General features: G+C 43.3%; 1 protein-coding gene across 1 annotated transcript in view; it reads left to right on the top strand.

Moving 5' to 3' along the window:
• The window catches only part of ELL3 (elongation factor for RNA polymerase II 3), a 171353-nt gene that overhangs the window by 8679 nt on the left and 141266 nt on the right, over positions 1-21408 (top strand). Inside the window, exon 2 of the mRNA XM_069222630.1 lies at positions 9880-9933. Within this exon, the coding sequence (XP_069078731.1) occupies positions 9880-9933 (54 nt within the window). The remainder of the gene's footprint in view (positions 1-9879; positions 9934-21408) is intronic.

Below are 21408 nucleotides of genomic sequence, written 5' to 3'. Positions count from 1 at the left end.
CATTCACCAAAAATGTTTTATTAAATTGTGAGTTCAGACCCCCAAACTCCACATCTCTATCTGCTCCCATTGGGAAATTATACTTAAAAGATATTTTAAGGCAATCCCCATGCAATGCTATAGGAGAGAAATAGTGCAATAGTGAAAACCAAATTCAGCAGAATTTTACTATCAAGACATGTAAAACACACCAGCACATGTCCTAACTTTTAAATACACTGCACCCTTCCATTGGGGCTGCCTTGAGCCTACCTTAGGGGCAACCTACTGGTAGTAAAAGAGGAGGTTTGGGCCTGGCAAGTGGGTGCATTTGCCAGGTCGAAACAGCAGTTTAAAACTGCCCACACAGACACTACAGTGGCAGGTCTGAGACATGTTTATAGGGCTACTGATGTGGGTGTCACAATCAGCTCTGTATGCCAACTAGTAGCATTTGAGTTACAGGCCCTCGGCACACATGGTGCACTATACTAGGGACTTAATAGTAAATCAAATATTTCAACCATGGATTACCTCATACCATTTAGACAGAGAGCACTTGCATTTTAGTATTGGTCAGCAGCTGTAAAGTGCCCTGAGACCGAAAGCCAGCAAAAATGAAATTCAACACAGGATCAAAATCAGGAGGTCAGAAGCCAAAAGACAGAGGAAACCACGCAAAAAGCTGACAGGTCTAACATGTTCATATTCCATTTTTATCGTATTCATGTTTTTCACAAATGTTCATTTGGTACATAGATAACTGCAAATTTTTGCTTTTTGAAAAACACATCTCTGCATACTTTAAAAGCAGATGTGTTTGAGACCAAGTTACATCATTGCACAGCCTGGCAGTCTAGTGTCCTGCTACTGACAAGTCTATAAGTTACTATTGGCCATATTTTGTACAGGTCTTGCTTTGGCTCATGTGTGGTAATACGCAAACCTAGATTTGGCATTTTGCCGCAAGGATAGTGATCTAAATTCTATTGTGATCGCCGCTGGTGCTAGTGTAACTCTCATGGTGTAAGTGTGGTATGCACTTGTCTACTAGCCTTGAGAGACTAACTTTTTGTAGTGCATTGTTTTTGGCCTAAAATTACTAGGGGGGTTGTCTGCAAATGATGTGATTATGTTGTTTGCTGTGCACCTGCAAAATACTTCCACCACTCAGACATAGCACCTTGCCAGTAACTTAGCACAGAATAACCAATATGTGTACTACCAGAGGCCACAGTACGTTGTCCATAGAGCTAGAACCTTCTAGAATGAAGGTGGAGCTGTGATACGAGAGATACAAAATATCTATATAGTGCTCAGTGAAAGAGTAAACTGCCTTAAGCTACTGCTGATTGATGGTGCTCCAAATCTGCATAAAACTGTAAGCAGATACAGGTGACTGACTGCTAAAAGCAAGAGCAGTCATGGGAAGTCAATTCCATCCACAGTAGAGAATGAAGCTCCTTCTAAGTCTAGGTTTACAATGTGCTCAGTTTGCACTAGCAAAAGAGTATATTTGTCTTCAAGAAGATGGCATAGTAGCCTTAACACTGAAATCCTTCTGCCTTCTTCGCAACCCGCATGTATATGAATGAAAACTTGACTCCATAATGCCTCAAGAGGAGTAACTTTGTTGTAATCCCCCAATTATTTGTTGTCCTCCAGAGCTGAGGCATCCAAGACTAACAGCCTTTCGCATAAATATCTGTCTCATGAGTCAGAGATGTCTGCACTCTACAAGATGGAGAAAGAGGACATGATGGCCCGGGCACCTGGTAGAAACCTATCCAACACCCCTAGAAAGTGAGCGAGCCAAGGGGGGGTTAGACTGGCTGTGCAGAGACCAAACCTTTTAAAGGGCCCTCGCCACAAGCTTGTTGAGTCCATGTCCAGTTCTGAACCTTTTAAGCGCCCAAGCTAGAAAATACTTTGGATAATGGACTGAGGATATTGGAGTGTGTTCTATGGAAGCATGCTGCATAGACCCCTGTCTATCTGCATGTGATGTAGGGTGCATTAGAAGAAAGTTGGTGTGCCAAGGGTTTTTTTTCTGTTTGCTAAACTAGATCATGGCGGTGGATGGGGGCGTGAATCATTTACCTACCATGAATTCCTGCATAGCTTTTTGTTCTCACGTTGAGAAGCTAAAATCCAAAGGGATTCTCTGTCTCAAATCTCATATGGTTCAAGGCTCATCTCTGCTCAGTTCTAATGTCACCTAGTCTGTGGCTTTAACTACACTAATTTGTGGATAGCGATTAGCAGAGTGCACCCTGAATGTACTCATAGGTCACTAAAGGCGATTAGTATGAGGTGATGGAATCTGTAAACATAACTCCAGATGCCAAACCCTTGGGCCCCCTTTCCTAGTTGAGATTGGTACTCACGATGGGGGCTCGGGGAGAGCAGAGGGCTTGCCCAGTCTCCCCCCGGGCTATTCGGGCGTAGGTGGTACAGACCACACCCGAGTTAGGATTGGTGACCAGTGCAGGAAGGGGCGGGCTTTGGGTGAGGGGATAAAAGACGGGGGCAGGGTGTGGGCGGCCTCTCAGTAGGCGTGTTTGTCTTCGTGCCCTCCTGCCCACCCATGCATTGAGTTGTGTTTATAGGGAGCATTTTTCCCATTTTCTGTGTTGGTTTTTGTTTTGAAGGAGTAAATGTAATTTCAATTTTGCGTTTCTGGGTACGAGTTATTAATACGTTTTAGCTTTGAGAGGGCAGGTCTGGGTCAAGTTAATGGGTTATTCTGTTGGTTTGAACGGTCAGGGGGGTGGGTTGGTTTTCTTATTTTTGCCGCTGGTAGTCAGGTGTGGCTGCGGGGGGTTTCTGGGCAAGAAGCATTTCGGGTGGGGAAGGGGATCGATATAAAGATGAGTGGACAGGGAATTTACACAAGGCAAGGGGAATTTTAGAAGGGATGGGTAATGGGTAGGTCAGGTCAAGGTGGTTGGGATAAGGGGTAGTGTTGAATGGGTTCTTTAGAGGGTTGGGGAGGGGATAGGAGGAAATGTATGTATTAGTGAGGTTTCTGTAGTTTTGTGAGGCTTTATGCCAAGGTGGTTTTGTTTTGCCAGACCTGTTCTATTAAATCGGCCTTTTACCCCTTGATAACGAGTTTGTGGTCTGTTCACTGTTATTGCCCGATCCTATTGAGTAACCATATTTGCTGTGTGTTTACAAAGCTCGGTGGATTAATGGACCTGGTGAAGAAATGTATTGTAATTTGACAGTTAAACCTCTTAGTATTGCCTTATCTTTACAGCCTTCTGCCATTAATTTCTATACTACCATTGCGAGTGCACATTTTAAGTGCGTAGAAGAACATACGTTTACTTTTAAATTAACTTGAGAAGAATTTAGATGTTTTTAGTTAATTGTTGAAGGAGTAGCCTACACAACGGGAATTGAACCCTCATCGGTCTTGCTATAAAAAAAAACCTCATTCAAGGGGTCGCCTGTCTCTTCCTCCCTCAACCCCACACCAACCCAGAGAGAACCTCTCACCATCTGAAAATGTAGTTTGCTGTGACGTTTTGAAGTGGAACTGAGAGTCTAGGCGCAATTTTACTGGATAAAGAGGGGAAGACGGAGAGATTTCATATATATGTTCTGTATCAAGAGGAAAACAAATCGGGCAGTAGTTTGAAATGACGGGGGAAGGTGTGAGTGGAGTTGAGTGAGGACAGCAGGTTTGGTTGAACACAGCAACAGTAGATCAGGCGTGTTTCAGATGATGGGCTGCAATACCTGGTAATTCTTAATGTGCAGTCCTCAGCATTTGAGGGTGAGGACCGGGCATCCCGTGTGCCACCAATGGAAACTGGGACGTAGGAAACGCTCTCCATTAGAGACAGATGACTGCATGATTTAAAATGGGGGAGGAATCAGGCACTTATTACATTTCAATGGCTGATAGAACGTCTGATGTGCTTTTAATGATCACTGGATACAGTATATATATTTTGAATGTAGACAAGCCAGGGATAATATTATGAATGGGACAGGTATGTTTTGAACGAGGAAAAACTGTACTACATTTAGCACGCATGCTTTTTTTTTCATGCAAAACAAAACATGGCCGGGACTGCTCCCACTAGCAGCCAGTTTAAATTTGCCCCGATTTATATTGTTTTTTTAAGGCTTATAATTTCCGAACTTATTTTGTATATCTGACTCTATTACTAAGTATCAAATTGATATCCTGTGGAACAAAGTCTGTTAGTTACTCTTTCATGATAAGTTAGCGAACCAGAAAGTGACATCCCCTAAACAAATGAAATAAACACACAAAGATGGCTACTGTTCGGTATTGTTAGGTAACGATCCTAATAAGAAACTATTCACTAATTTTCAAGGTTTGTGTTGTACTTCAACAGTTTGCCATAATATCATGATGCTTGCAACATTTCAGGAGTGATGCTCATTCAACAAACATGTCAACATCTCTTCTTGTGGTAGTTTGTTTCCATAACATGACGACATCGCCTTACTTAGGCAGGAAATGATGAATAGCTTGTTGTGTTCAACCCCTGTGTACAGTGTGATCTGTGGTGACTTTTGTTGATTACTGTTTCTGCATGGATATAGATAGCATTAAATATTTGACAAGGTGTTTTGCTTCTGGCATCAAAAAGAGGGTGAGCACCCTTGGTATGTGAACATACTCCTGAATGAAGTCATGCAAGGCTAGCCACTTCAGGAGGTTTTCTCATCCATGCGGTATTCCCTAATACCCCAGAAAAGTTGGGGCTTTTTGAAAGTCACAGTTTGTTGGACCCACCAACAACTCTTTACCCGATGGCCGCTGCTTCGCTCTTGGCAGGATTTCAACTCCTATTTCTAAACTGGTGGTTAGAGGGCCTGAGGTGGGAGTGGGGGAAATGGGGGTTGGTGGAAAGAGGTTACCCACTTCTCCTGACAAACTTGGCTTTCTGGCCTAGTGCCTTGACTACTAGGACCTGTGCCTGCTTGTCTGAAGAGTCTTTTAGGGGAGCAAAGGGAGACAACTTCTAAATGTATCCAGCTGCAAACATGCACTAGCCAAGCTGGTTTAGTTAACACACATACCAAAATACCTTTATGAAAAGTGGAGACAGTCACTCTGACTTTCGCTTCACCCTCCTGTCTGTGCTCCTTAGCCCACTCAGCACTTCACCTACGTGCAGTTATGGATCTAGGCGCTTGCGTCTTCATTAAACATGTGAGAAATCATACTTGCATGAAGGTAGCTATTTTCGTGAAGGGAGTGGAGGTGGATTGTTAGCAACAGCCTTTTTTTTCCTTCATTTTAATATAATGGCTGTGAATCATCTCCGATAGTGTGAGGTTCTTGTTTGCTAGGCCACAACTCTGAGGTCAGGGCAGGCGCTGCTGTCACCTGGTGCGCAGCGGAGTACCGAAGAGCATGACAGCAAGACCCAGGAGCTAAGTGCTCAAGCATGTAAAAGCATGACTTGTAACTGATGTGTAGGGTTAGTGGGATCTGAAAGGCCTGACATTTGATTGACTCTTCTCCAGCCATACTTGCTTCTCGGAGACCTGGGCCTGTTCAAGAATCTCCTAATTACCCCACAGGACAGGCTTCCTCTGGCACCCTTGTGTATTGTGTCTGTTGCCTGCAGGTTACATCCATTATTAAGAGAGCTAAAGCTGTCACTCAGCAGCTGGACCATGCAAGGGTTGCCTACAATGGTGTATTTTAGAGGCATGCTTCATTGCAGGTAGCCCAGCATCTGTCGTCAATATGACACGTGCAGAATCTTGCCGCTGTAACCGTAAGGCTTTTCCTCTCGTCTCATGTCAAGGTAAGCCTACTCTGGAGTAGACTTGATGGCTGTCATAAGCCTGGATAGGAACACTACAAGCTAGATACGTGGACACAGGCACGAGATTACGTATATTGTCAGTGTCTATATATTCACCTACCTTCGTATAAGTATCAATACATTGCCTAGAGCACCCTATGGGTGTATTAGCCTCCACCTGGAATTTCATAAAACTTGTTTTGTTCCATTTTTCTGCTCGAAGAGTTTCTGTTTTGAGTTTTTAATTGACATGGCTCTGGTCAGCTTGAGTAAAACCCAGTGATTTCCTACACGGTATATGAAAGGTACGGGATGCTGCTTTTCCGATGCATTTCTTGACCTTTGTTAAACTCTGTGTTAGCAATCTGAAGTGTACGTTTTAAAATCGCAAGATTCGGCATTAAGACTTGTGCAGTGCCATCATATTGATTATCAACCCGCTTGTGAACTGCTGTTTCCTCCCACATGTTCCTGCGAAACGGCACTAATGTGGCCATTCTGCCTCCTCCCTGTGCATCATCAACATCATAAGAACTGTTGCGGAAAAATCCAGGATTGTGCTCTTTCTGGACTTTGGCTGTTACGGTCCCTATACACACAGTCACTTTAGCCATGCCCCTGTGATATTTCCAAGACCCTCTGTCAACAAAAACACATACAATCCTGAAGGCAGGATACTAATGCAACCTGTTTCTGAATGTTATGAGGAGTAATGATTGAAAAAAATGTCCTTGGCTTAGTCCTTTCAGACTAACAGTTTCGTGTGGTTAAACAGCATTTAGCAAAAGAGGAGAGGCACAATGGTATGGTCTCAATGGAATGTGGCCAGAGCCAGCAAAAACGCACAGGAGGCAAGAGCTCACGTTGTCAGGCTAAAATTGTGTGTCTTCATTTACTTCTGAGTAGGACAGATTTAGTGAGGGGTAGCAACTCTTTAAACATCCTCACATCTAGAAACACCCTGCCATCCTCTCACCCTGAGCGGATCTGAATGAGAATCCATTCTGAAATTGTAGGCTACAAATACTTGGGAGTAAAAGTCCTCCCCCTCCATATCTGCACACCCTGACTGGCATTATTTATCCCAGCATCATTCCCTGACATGAGAAGATTTACGAGCGGATCATTGTGACTCAGAAAATAAGCCTGCTTCACGCTTCAATCACAAGATTTAGGCAGAAGGACATTTTGGAAGTCTGGAGCATTGATCTCTTTTGTGTAGGTGGCATTCGCCTTCTCTTTTGTCCAAAAAGATTTTAGCTATTTAGAACAACAGCTAGATGCTACAAAAGGCCCTAGATTGGATCAAAGGGGTTGGAAGTCGTAAGCCAGTGTTTTGCAGTTACGTGGCTTGCAGCAGCAAGATCCTAAGTAGCAGTAGACAAAAAGAGTATTGCAATTCGAAAATGCTTTTCCGAGGTTCAGCCTCACATTGCAGTTCCTTGCAATTCTGATGGGGGTGGGGGGTGAAAGAGGCATTCCCCCTATGGACCAACAGCAATGCCATGTATGAAATCATGTGTAACTCCAGTTACGGTCTCAGGCCACTGATGATATACCGATGCCCCAAAGTGAGATTCACAAAGTGAGAATTGTCCATGAGGGACTTGTGCTGTGATTGTGGCATCAAGCATAGGACAGAGCGTATATCACTCTTGGCGACCCTGTCACCTTCCTCCTGCATCACTTGCAGGGACAACAATCAAACACATTTAACGAATGTGGATAGAGATCTACTGCCCCTGGTAGACCTCCATCCCTGTATTCTCTGCTCTTTCGGTAGGATTCACAACCAGACTTTTGCCTCATTAATATTACCGGTGCCAGATTCAGTAAATCCTGTTAAATGGTGATATTTTGCACTGCGACTCGTTTGTGAGTGAATTACATCAGACCCCCAGTGCCCCTCACCCACCCTGCATTCTTGCAGAACGTTTACCGGTAACTCTAGAAGGAAAGAATGTTTTTACAATCATGGAAATGTTTTTCAGTTCAAATAACTAAGAAATAGTATTTGCTGCCTGTTGTTTGTGTTTGTTTACATTTTTTTAAAGACCTTGCTAAATGAACGCTTAACGAGTTTCATCGGCATATTGGATTGCTATAAAAAAAGTTGGTGAGGTATTTTAGGTGTTTGACAACATTGTATGGGTAAGTTATTTAATTCAGTCAATTGTTGTTTTTGCCTACTAGGGTGGTTGAATTCTGTGTCACTGTTTTTTGTGGAAATGGTTCGAGTAGATTTCGTTGACTTGACTTTTAATGTCATGGGAAAAGTTTCCTGCTTTTCTCGTTCCTCCGTTTCCAGATCCTGTGCTTTTGGTATTCAGTGTGTTTTTGTGGGAAGCGCGAGGAGACATTGGCTGTATTTGTGAGCTTACCCCGCGCTACAGATGAGTGATGTGAAGGTTTTTTTGTGCAAATATTAAATAGAACTGAGTCGAGTGCAGAAACCTTGGATTGTGTGTGTAATTGAAACCTGTGTCTGTGGAGATATATATAGTGCATTACTCCTTCCTGCTGATTATAAAGAAAGCAAACCAAATTACATTTTAACTGGGAAAGGTGGCACGTTGGTTATTTGTCACAACGTTACTTAAAGAGTAAGGGAGCATCCTTGTAAAAGGCCATAACATTTTCTAAGAATCTACCTGAATATGTCAATAGCCTGTGTTGAAAACGTCCTTTACTGAGGAGAAGGTGGGGGCACCTCCTAGTTTTTATGGATATCCACTTTACATAAATTTAGATATGGCACCAAATTGGAATTTATTCATATTGCCGATGGTCATCCTGAAAATGTGGCATAGATTCTCAGTTGGACACTCGTGGTGTGAAGCAAGTATATAATCCATGGTTGTGCCAAGATCGAAAGGCTCAATGGAGCAATTATCATGTAGATTTGAAAAACTCCTTAAGTTTGGTACATCCTTGTGTTTGGAAAGAAGGTTCAAAGGGTTGCCTGACCACGTGCCATGTGTCTGGTTTTAGGCTGACATTCATTGCCCTGCATGCCTCTGATCTCAGTAAAACGTCATGCCATCTTTGAGGCCTGCTGGAAGCAGTGGAACTCTTCTCTTATGCTCTTTCCTGCAACAGCTTGATCCAGAACAACAAAGCACTGACTGTGTTTATGAAATGGCATAGCAGCATATTGCTAACACCAGAAAGTAACCAGCAGGCACACGGAGAGTGACCGACTTATTGCCGTCTACAACCCAGAAAACTGTATTTACTCTCATCTGACCTTATTTTCCTGGAATTCACTTAGGCAGCCATCGTTTTTGGTTTCAGTAGAACATGTGGTAAATGATTGTAAATCGATAATGTGCATCCATTACTAGTCTGCTGCAATAACATATTATTTGAGATGGCTGAGACCCTCAAAAATACTAGTATGATTGAAAATTGCATACGTAGGGAACTATTTATGTATTTGATTTTATTTGAAGAATTTAATTTAATGCAAACACGACCTGTCAGGGTATCAGAGCACTGTACAAATGGCAGACAAGTTGTACACACAAGCAGAGATGCAATAAGAAAATAGCATGCAACAATACATATTCAGTGTAATAGACGGCCGTCAGATTCAAGTTCCGGAGGAGCCCAACAGTAAAACAGTCAAGCTGATGGACTTCAGTGCTGCTATTGAAGGAATCTATTCAGCATAATAATTTTAAGTTCTTTTTTTTTGAAGGAGGAAATCGAGGGGTTTAACCTGATTTCAGGACCTAATTTCAGGAGGCAGTGCGTAACAAATTCTAGGGGAAAGACCGGGGAAGGAGTGATTGGATGTTTTGTTTTTGTTGAACTTCTGTGGTTTCAACAGTAGGGAGTTAGTGCTTCTTAAGGTACGACTACCACCAGACAGTTCAAGTTTACTGGCCAGGTAGACAGGAGTGTTGTGGTGAAGGTCCTTGTGTGTCATGCAGGCTAAGGCTATCTTCAGCTTGATCTTTGCTCATTGATATGTTTGGATGCACCCTTGCAAGCAGAAGCTATTTAAAGAGGGTGATTTGAAGGGATTGACTTGTGAGAAGGTAAATACTTTGTTTTTACTCAACTAATGTTCTCTTGCATGCTCTTTCCACAGGTCTCTGGAGCCAGACTGTCCCAACCAGTAATCTCCTTCCAAGGAAACCAGGGGGTAAGTACAGCAGCTTGCAAGCACCCTTAAAGGGGAGGTCACATGATTTCTCTATTTTGTTTTCTTAAAGGGGATCTCCCACGTTTCCACACGTTTATGTTAAATGACCATTGCATTCTATGAATCGCAATATTCCCTTTAAAACAAAAGATTACCCTTCTTATTTTGTAGTAACAGATGAAGATTTGAATTGGCCCTCGAAGAAAGGAAAGATATCTTCTAAATGCTAATGTCTACTTGCATAAGTAGAAGATGATGTCAGTGAGTAAGGGCACATGTCCCAACAGTGGCCACATTATCTCTGACAGTTATGGATCTCACAATGCAAGTTGAATGTGTCCCATCACCATTTTAAGAGCAAATTAAACTTCAACTTTAGTGTTGAATCCTCAATATGTGTGCATGCGAATGCATTGTAAACATGCTGACTTCTACAGTATAGTGAATGTCTCTAAATAGGCATTTGCCAAATGAATCACTCATTGCATTTTTCAGCATAAGCATTTTGTGGGAAGTCCCATAACATGGTCTACAATATCAAGGCCAAGGTTTTGCCTGGGGGCAGTGAAGGTAGATATTGTTGGGACACAAATCCTTCAGAGGAGGATTTTACTATCGGGCAACGTGTGCGTCTTTCTCACAGGCTTTAAACAAATTTAATAAATCAGCTGAGGACCTTTTGAAATCTGCTCATATCTCTGTCCTCAACGTGCTCTGCAGTGACTTCAGTAGAAAGATTTGATGAGCAGAGATCAGTATCCCAAATAGGACGTCCTTTGTTTTCCAGATTAGATATGTTTAGTGTGTCTGCTACAACATCTATAACTATTCCGTACATGTGGTTGCAGACAGATGCCATTGGGATGGCTCAAGCAGTGTGGTCATTGCATCATTGGGGACATGTAGGATTTGGAGGCTGCATCGCCTCGTATCCCAGTGAGTGAAGCACTGGTGGAGATGAGGAGGCGGCTCGGGTCACTAAACCCACCCAAGAAATGGACTCTGATGGAGTGTATGATATCGTGCCCATGCCTGAGGAGGAAGCCAATGTGTTTGCTCGACGATGGCTCTACAAATGCTCAAGCCTGCCCTCAAAGTATGTCAGACACAGAAACAGAAAACAGATATGAATAGTTGGCATCCTTTTTGTGCCCTTGTAAATTAGGAGCAATGACTCTGATGAGCCCTTTATTGCATACATATGTGGTATACACTGTAGTTATGTACTGATCACGCAAGTATGCTAAAACAACTGTTTACAGTTTGTAATAATATTGACTGAAACAATGATTGTCTTTGATCTGGTAGTCATCTTGTCAAGCACCCATCCTAGAGGGGAGAGGGGGACCACAGGGGGAAGGACTTCATAACCCACAGGGTGCCTGGGCACTGCAGACCTACTTCTGGATATGTAATTATTACAAGGATGCTGTTCTTCTAAGTGCTGCTTGCTCTGACATGTTGTATTCAATTGGAGAAAGGCCAGTCACTGTGACTGGTCTGAGTGCGGAAGCATGGACACTTATCCCTTGACTATAGCACTGAAATAACAGTAGCACCCCCAGTGCGAGGCGAGCTGCTACAAACACACAGAGAGTAAAGGGGGTACGGGGGTCAACTTAAGTCCTCAGTGCGGCAGGCAAAAGAAGTGGCAAGAACAAAATGTAAAAGTTCAGTAAAGAGAAAAAAACAATTCCTTCTGATTGACCTTATGTTGCGCAACACAAGACCAGTGTGTTGTATGTTGTGTGGGGAAAAGAGCGTGAAGCAGACTAAGATTACCTCTGTGTTTTCTTCGTTTCATCTTTGACCCATTCAAGAGGTATTCACTCGCTTTAACCTCCTCCATGGCATCTAGCTAGACTTTTCGTGCCTTTAAGGCACTGGGAGGGCAGTGGGGAATGAGAGGTGTTTGCCAAACAGTTGCCTACAAACCCCAAGGGTGAGTTTGATTCTTCAACATCACCGCGCCCATTTGTTGGGCCTACTTTCATGGGATCACCTGCAGTTATTGAGAAGGGATGGGGGGCAAGCCCTGTTAGCCTGCACATTGTCCAGCGGCTGCAAATGTCTAAGAGAGGCCAGCCTCTGAGGTGGTCACGACTTCAGGCTCACTTAATATTCCACAGCTGTGGGTGACTCACTGTTGTGATCCGAGCAGAATGTTATTTGATCCTGCAGCCTTGTTTACGGTGTTGGAAATGGGTACAGTGAAATTTGCCCTTAATGTCACAATATGCTGAAACATAAATGAGCAGGGGCACCGAAATCAAGTGTTAAAGGGATCTAAAAGACCGAGGTGAAAGAGAAAAATCGGAGTAGGTTTTAAACTCAGTTACAGCATGGGATAGTAACTCCCCAAAACCCAGTATCCAGTTAGAGCTTTGTCCTTTAAAATAATGTTTTTTTCACAGAAGGACAATTAAAAGTATGAACAGTAAACAAACTGGAAGGTAATGTTGCAGCCAACATGGGCATCTATGAACAGTGTCATTCCATAGGGGCATGTCTGTAGGGTCTTGGCTGTCTTTGAAAACCGTACAGCCTCAGTTCTCTTCCTGTGGCTTTGGTTACAGTCCCTAGTGAAAGGTGCGTAGCAGAAATATATTTTTTTCATTATGTTATGGTACGTCTGCCCCAGTTGACTAGGCTCAAGTGGGTACCACTCAGTGGGTATGGGCGCAGGCTGATGATGTGCTGCCAAAATATCACTGACCACATAGATCTGAGTACAGCTGTCGATCATGTTGATTAAAGCTGTTTGCGGAATAGGGTAGGAGAGCATCCCTTCTACTGTACTCTGTATGCTTGTGAAGTACAGTGCTCACATGTGGGTTGTGCTTCGGGGTGGGATTAATGGTGAGATGCCATCTCGGATTTCAGCTGAATCTGTCATTAAATAGAAGCGTGTGTTTGCTTCTTTGTTCGGTCTTTATTTGGCAAATGTGCTTGACTTTTTGATGTCGGATAGAATTTGTCCTCCTAAGCTCCAGACATAGCACCATTATTAACTGCTGGATGTGGACGACACTGTCCTACTTGATGCTAACTCTGATAGACTACAGCATGCGCCTGACGTCCAAATCCAGTAAGTGAGATCAAAATCAACCTGGGGAAGGAAATCCAAGATACTGACCTTTGTAAGATGCACCATGATAACACTTGAAGAACAAGAGACTGCTTGCGAGAAGTGGCCAGGGTGAATCAATGCCCTGGGAGCTTATTTCACAGCGAATTACAGGCGTTTGCCCACCACAGCACCAGTAGAAGAGCTTTAATTGCGAAGCAGCGCAAACACTTATGCCTGTTGTTGTTAGCATTGTAGTGCAAGCCCATTACTGGGATTCATGTTCAACATGCATGTTGCCCCAACACCCCCTATGCTGTGCTACATGATAATTGTGGCTGAGAAGGATGTGAGAGAACGCCTGGTGTTAAGAGCTACTGTGCCTCTTAGGTAGGCTGTATGAACATGACCAATGTATAAAAGATTGGAGGCAGAACGTCATGGCTTGGTCGGCTCCTGCTGACATGGAGTTCCTATCCACTATAGAAGCTCTGCAGCCTGGTAGTTAAAATTCGCATCTCTGTTACCATGTATTCTATTCCTGTTGAGTCTATCCCGTCCCATAATTTGACGGAACGTTATATAGTGACAATTTGGCCTTGTTAGGATCTTGGAGGCAGGGAGACTGCAGGTGCTCTACTTTCTGTTGTGTTTGCCTTTAGGATCTGACAGGAACTATAGGAAGACATGTTTACATTCTTGGCAGGGGCATGCGCTGAAAATGGAAGCAAGCCCACAAACTGGGGATTGGTGGCAAGTGGGGCTGAAAATGTGTCCTTGGGGTGCCACAGTATGAGGATGGACAGTGTCATGAGTATGAATACGCAATACGTCACCTGTGGTCTTCTGGTACATATTCATTATTTTTTATCACCGACTTTGGCCCATAAAATATTAACATTAGGGTAAACTCTTGTAAAGTTGTTATGGCTTACTTAATTGGTTACAACAGAAATCATTTAAAAATAGCTCAGGCTCTTAAAGCACATGCTGCACATTGTTTGTGCATTCAGCATATCGTATGGTATAATAAATACCGCCACGATAGGTCAGATCGTTAATCCATTTACCGTGGAGTTTGCTGCATGTACTCTTTGACCACATGCTTAAATAACCATAAAATGGAGTAGGAGGTGACTGAGTCTGTTGCATATCATTGAATGTAACATGTCAGTCACTGTTTTTCTATCTGACAAACACCGTGGATTTATGAGTTTGCACAGACAATTGTTTTTTTTTAACCCACAGGTCACAAATTAAAATCATTGTGAAATAGCCTAGCGTCTTAAGTACTGTTGCAAGCTATTACTGTGAATCCTCGCAGTTGCAAACTGAATTTTCTATTATTTTGTGGTTGATAAAATGCATTTCTATGGTGTTGCAGTAAACATTGAGTTTTACAATGCATTTCATTTGTATTATGTAATATTTCAATGTTAATGCTTGGTATAATTACACCCAAAAGCACATGTTCAGTCTCATGCTTGATACTCCACCAGAACTCCCACAGATCTATGTGCCTGAAACATGGGTGGAGACAAATTTACGACTGCAAGTTACCACTGACACACAGACGCAGTAGTTCTGCACCACACCGTGCCAATCACTGATACTGCAGCAACCCCCCATATAAAATAATTGAGCCAGGGACTTAAAAAACCCTATGTGAAATAATGTTAAACTAAATTAATTTAGTTCAACGTTTTATATCTATCTGAAAATTAACTTGATGTTAAACGTCTAATATCAATTAAATAGAATTAAACAATATATATTTTATGATAACATATTTAAATAAGCGCTTTTCATTGAAAAACAAATGTAACTATTTAAAAAAAATTAATTTATCTTTAATTCTGTACATAATATTTTGTAATTTTAGTACATAATAATATTTTAATGTAGGTGGGCTCGTTTTATTACAATTATTTAAGTTTTTATTTCAAATTTAAGCTAAATGTGGTTTAGCATTTCTTTTATTTTGTTCTGTAGTTAAAATAAATATATAACATTAATGTACAACAATATTTAGCATACAAATATTTTCAAAAATCTTTTATTAAATGTAATAAACATTTTTACTTACACTTTTCCGTGGGGAAATCTCCCAGATAGTGATGATCTATCTATTACAAAGTATAGGCGAAAGTAAAAAAAAAAAGTAAGATCAATCATAGTTAATTTTCGGAAATGTGTACATCTAATATGTTTTTCATCCAGTTGATATGATATTCTACAGAGGAGGTGAACATACACCCCTCCCTGTTCGAAAATGATGATTTACTACTTCACCTGTTGCTGTCTGTACGGTACCTGTTCACTGTACAGGAATCTTACATTTCTGTTGTGCACTGTACCTGTTGTGTGTGCAATGAAATCTTGCACTGCCACAGCCGCCCCTGGGGTATTGTATGTAGTGTGTGTATTACAAAAGCGCAAGAAGACATTTTCACTGTACAAAAGCCTAAACTAATTGGGTTGTTAGAGTTTCCTAAGTTGCCCCTGGCCAGAAGTGATCATCATGCGATTAAGCCATTTTTTCGTGATAGGTACAACATAGTTCACTCTCTATTTGACTGCTCTTGTTCTGGCACAAATCAGGATAATCCGCCCAGTAAACTCTTTTCTAGAAAGAGTCATAGAAGTGTCTGAGCCTGCCCAGTTATTTAATTTTTAGGTCTGGCATGAACGTGCAGCTGTCTGCTGGCCCTTCTTAACAATTCTTCACAATATACATGGAGTGGGGATGACTCCAGCCATGGGAGAAATTGTTTCTCATCTCATACTATTGACTGCCTTTAAGATCTCCCCTACATCGAGCATGCGCTGTGCTGAAAAATGTATGCTTTTCTGTTCAGTGGGCTTACCATCCGCTACAGCATACCATTGGTTGTTTTTGTTTCACCACTCTATTCTACTCCTCTATGCCATTATACTCCACTCTACGCTACTGTACCCTACGCCACTGTACTCTGCCATTCCGCTCTAGGCCACTCTACTCTACACCACTCTTCTTCACTCCACCTGACTCGACTCTACGTGATTCTATGCTTTGCCATTCATGCAATTTCACGTTATGCCACTCCTCTTTATGCCACTCCACCGTATGACACTCTACTCTGTGCTACTATACTCCATGCCACTCTACACCACACCACTGCATGCCAACCCATTTCACACAGTGCCACTGTATGCCACTCCACTGTACTCGGCACCACTCTACGCCCCTTTACTCTTCTCCACTTTACTCCATGCCACTCTACTCTACTTCATCCCACTCTAGGCCACGACACTCTTTTCCACTCCATGTTACGTCACCATACTCTATGCCAATCCACGCCACTCTGCTCCACACACTGCTACTGCCGATCTATACCACTCCACTATACGCCACTGTACTCCATGCCACTGTACCCCATGCCACTCTACTCCACCTCACTCTACACCTCTCTTTGCCACTCTACTCTTTACCACTGTACTACATACAGTGCCACTTTACTTCACTGTACTCAGCTCCATTGCACTCTATGCCACTCCCCTCTTTGCCACTCCATGCCACTCTAAACCACTGTACTCCACTCCACCCAGTGCTATTCTGTGCCACTCTACTTTCTCAATTCTGTGCCACTCCACTCTGTTACTCTACTCTTGCCACTCTACGCCACTCCAGTCTGCTCCACCCCACTCTGTGCCACTCTATGCCATTCTACTCTTTGCAACTCGATTCTACACCACTCCACACCAATCTACTTTATGCCACACAATGCCACTCTACACCACTCTACAATACTCTATGCTGTGCCATGCCACTCTACTCTACTCCACCCCATTCTATGCCACACCACTCTGCTTTACACCTCACCAGTCTACTGCATGTCACTCTACTCCATACCATTGTACTCCACTCTGCCCCACCCCATTCTATGCCATGTCCACACCAGTCTATTGCATGCCACTCTACTCCACGCCACTGTATGCCACAACACTCTCAGGGACATAGCTTCAAGGGGGTGTATGGGGTGTTACACACTCCAAATGTATTCTGTAGTAAACAGTTGGGTACAGGGGCTCACAGTTAGGTATGATAAGGTCTTTGTCTGATTTCATCTGGATTTTTAAATACACAGCCATATGAAAATACACACAGTCTCTCTCTCTTTCTCTCGGTGTCCCCCTCCCTTGCTTCTCCCTCTCGCCCATCTGTTTTTAAGGTGTTCAAGAATTTGGTTGTTTTGCAAAGTATTGTGCTTCTCGCTACGATCTTAGAACCCCTAACAATCCGCACTACCCTCACTTGCAGCTGCCCCTTGAGCCCTCCCATGCTATGCTTGTCGTATAATGTATTTTAACTGGATACAGCATCATGATTGTTGGATAATCTGAATAGCACACCCCCACACAATATTTTTGACCGAGATACACCCATGACCACTCTGTGCCAGTCTACTCTGTCATGCTATCCTACTCTATGCCACTCTACTCCACACCACTCTACTCTACTCCATGCCACCCCACCACACCCCACACTACTCCACATTTCTCTACTCCACGCCACCCTACTCTACTCTATGCGACTACACTGTACTCTACACCACTCTACTTTGCACCACACTACGCTGTGCCACTCTACTCCACAAAATGCCACTCTACGCCACTCTACTTTCTCCACTTTATGCCACACTATGCCAATCTACTCTGTGCCATGCCACTCTACCTCACTCCACTGTATTCCACTCTCCTCCATGCAATGCCTCTCTGAACCACTCCACTCCATGCCACCCTATGTCACTCCAGACAACTCTACTCCACTGCTTATATGCCACTCTACACCTGTGTATGCCTTTGTACTCTACGCCACTCCATGCAATACCACTCTACACCACTCTACTTTCTCCACTTTATGCCACACTATGCCAATCTACTCTGTGTCACGCCACTCTACCTCACTCCACTGTATTCCACTCTCCTCCATGCAAGGCCTCCCTGAACCACTCCATGCCACCCTATGTCACTCCAGACAACTCTACTCCACCCCTTATATGCCACTGTACACCTGTGTACACCTTTGTACTCTACGCCACTCCATGCAATGACACTGTACACCATGCCACTCTACACCATTCTACTCCGCTGGTTTTGTGTTTTTCATTTTCGTAGATGAAAAAAAAACAGCACATACAGCAGCAACGCAAGCTTTCTTCCCACACAAACACAGGACAGGCAATAGCAGGGAAAAGACATACACAAACATCCACCCCTCCATTCCTCTGCCCCATAGCACACTAGTACAATATTGTAAAGGTGACGGGAAACTAAACAACCAGCAGCCTCTTATGTGTCACTGTCTCTGCAGCCAACTCATCATCTCTTCAGGACAGACTACAGGTGCTTACAATGGATCCCAGAGAGCGTGTAATCCCTGGAGAAGACTGGTGTGGCACTCACACCTCCCAAGTTTGATGCAGATGGACCTTTTCCTTTAGGGTGGTACAGATCTGCATTGCACTTCCTCTCCGCAGCTCCACCCAGGGTTGGTGCTGCATTCAGGCCATCCATTGGTGCCTACCAATGATTACACAAGCAACCTTGGCTAGTGGGAAACGGGTAACTAAATGATTACTTTTGGATTTTGGGACATCCTTTTCACTCTGAAGCGACACCCAGCATTGGCCAAGACTACGGCCCTGGTGTGAATATTCTTAGGCATGCATGCTTGTGTTTGCATGTGTTAGCACATACAGGGGGTTATTCTAACTTTGGAGGAGGTGTTAATCCGTCCCAAAAGTGACGGAAAAGTGACGGATTTACCACCAGCCGTATTACGAGTCCATTATATCCTATGGAACTCGTAATACGGCTGGTGGTATATCCGTCACTTTACTGTCACTTTTGGGACGGATTAACACTCCTCCAAAGTTAGAATAACCCCCACAATCTATTGGTTTTGCCAATGCTTCTTAAAAGAAGGCCGGTATTCAAATACTGCAGAAAGGGGATTATATAACACAACATTTTGCAAAAAGTTTATTCTGTTCCACTTGGTTAAGCACAAACGGAGGCAGAAAAGCACATTTCACAACACCCAACTGTGAATCATTGGCAAAACTAGGAATGTAAGATCCCCCGGTCTACAGAAGATCCTTCTGGGGCTGCATAAGATTTTCGTCCTTCTGGTATTCATGAAATTTAGCCCTGAGTAGACCAACAGGAACACCTACTTTTATAGCACTGCAATACTGCAAGATTGTGGTATCAAGTGATATACAACCAAACAAGATATTCTCATTATAAGCGAATAGGTCTCTGTTCTAAAAGGCCTAATTATTTGCTTTGCTAACGCTTTTTTTATTGTAATTTGCAAGCAATTGCATGCATCATGGTGCATGCGCCCCCATGGTTCGATATTCTCAAAAGTGTGTGCTGTTAAAGAAAACTAATTTCAAGATGGCCAGCAATTCATACACTTGCGTTGTGGCAGAAGCTCATGCATGCGGGCATGTTATGTATGATATGTGTGCACATCCATTGTGTTGCACAGCAAGACTTTTTAATTTGTCTTTCTGTTATGACACATAGTTATTTGTTTATGGCACAATAAAAAAGTGAAAAAACGTACAGCAGCTCAGTAGCACTCTGCCCTGCCACAGTAGAATATGAAAATATATATATAATAATATTGTTTCTTGTTACACACGCTCATACTGATCCTGCTGCCGTGAGGGGTGGAGTGTAAACCAGACGAGCAAACAGGTGTAAACTTTGGGACAATATTTATATATATGGATCATCAGAGAGGGGGGACAAAAGAGAGCACATGTTGGGGGGGGTACAGTAAGAAGCAGGGAAGAAAGCAATTAAACTCATCCACACCAGTGTAGTGCTGCATCCATCAGGAAACAAGCATTGGCAAAGTCAGTAGTTCTGGCATTGGTGCCGGCCTTTCCGCTTTGTCAGTGCTTCTTTTGTTTTATCATGGTTTTTACAAAACTGTATTGTTGGGGAAGCTGCTGATCCATCGTAAGTCTCTAAAGAGAGTTGGATAAAAGCAAAAAGCACATTTTGCTTTAAAAAAACACCCATTGCCATAATAGTTTTGATCAGTACCAGGGACTGCTTTGTGTGTGGATGTGCTACTAGTGAAACAGGGGAAACATCCTTTTTTACGACTTTTTTTTTACGAAGGTCGTGGTTAACGAAAGCGCAACAATGCTTTTTTTAACCACGACTTTGGTTTTTTGTGCCTTAACTACGTATGTCCTGAACAACGAACATGCGTGTTTAAGGTACAAAGAAGGGACTTGGCGAAGGTAAGTGGTGGGTTTAGGTTTTGGGGAGGGGGTGGGGGGTCAGGGGGTTTTAGGTTTTGGGGTGGGGTTGGGGGGGTGGGGCGTTTTTGGTTTTGGGGAGTGGGTGGGGGGTCACAGGATTTTAGGTTTTAGGGTGGGGTTGGGGGGTGGGGCGTTTTTGGTTTTGGGGAGTGGGTGGGGGGTCAGGGGGTTTTAGGTTTTGGGGTGGGTTGGGGGGGTGGGTCGTTTTTGGTTTTGGGGAGTGGGTGGGGGGTTTTAGGTTTTAGGGTGGGGTTGGGGGGTGGGGCGTTTTTGGTTTGGGGGAGTGGGTGGGGGGTCACAGGGTTTTCGGTTTTGGGGTGGGTTTGGGGGGGTGGGGCGTTTTTGGTTTTGGGGAGTGGGTGGGGGGTCAGGGGGTTTTAGGTTTTGGGGTGGGGTTGGGGGGGTGGGTTGAGGGATGTAGGGTGAATGGTGCCTATTGCTAATGATTTTATCAGGAATGCCTTTACAACGAAATATCGTTGTTAAGGCATTCGTGGTAAAATCATTAGTAGTAGCAACGAGGTCGGTGTTCCGACCTCGTTGTTAAGGCAGTAGTTGTTTTTGCAGTCGTTGTTTCGTCGTATATTCGTGAAACAGCACAGTGGTGTCAATCATAATCAAGTCAGCCAATGGCTGAAGTGGGCTGACCCATCACCTTCAAGCCTGTATGCTGTAGTGAGTGGAAGAAAAATGTGAATGACACAATAGAAGACCAATAGATGAAGAAGGCTGTCTCAAAGCCCCTATAATTAAGTATATTTTACATATAATATAAGTAAAATGAAAAAGCCTTGGCCAGACCAAAAAACAATCCCATCAAGTGAGCCCTGGAGGTGTACAAGAGAGAATGCTGTGAGAACGAAGCAGGGTCAGACTGGGACAAAAATAGGCCCTGCCACCAAAATAAAAGTGACACCCTTTATTGAAAGTGGCTCCCTTTAGCGAAGCAGATTGCTAATAAAAACAGGGTAATATCAGGGGAACCAACTGTAAAAACCGGACCACCTGGCAATACAACTGGCTCAAAATGCCTAAAAAAGCATCCCGCACACTGATCTGTCAGACCAGCCCATCAGGCAT

The sequence above is a fragment of the Pleurodeles waltl genome, chromosome 3_1, assembly GCF_031143425.1.
Source record: "Pleurodeles waltl isolate 20211129_DDA chromosome 3_1, aPleWal1.hap1.20221129, whole genome shotgun sequence".
Taxonomy (NCBI): Eukaryota; Metazoa; Chordata; class Amphibia; order Caudata; family Salamandridae; genus Pleurodeles; species Pleurodeles waltl.
Note: the sequence above shows the minus strand (reverse complement) of the source record. Positions and strands in the feature narration are given on the sequence as shown.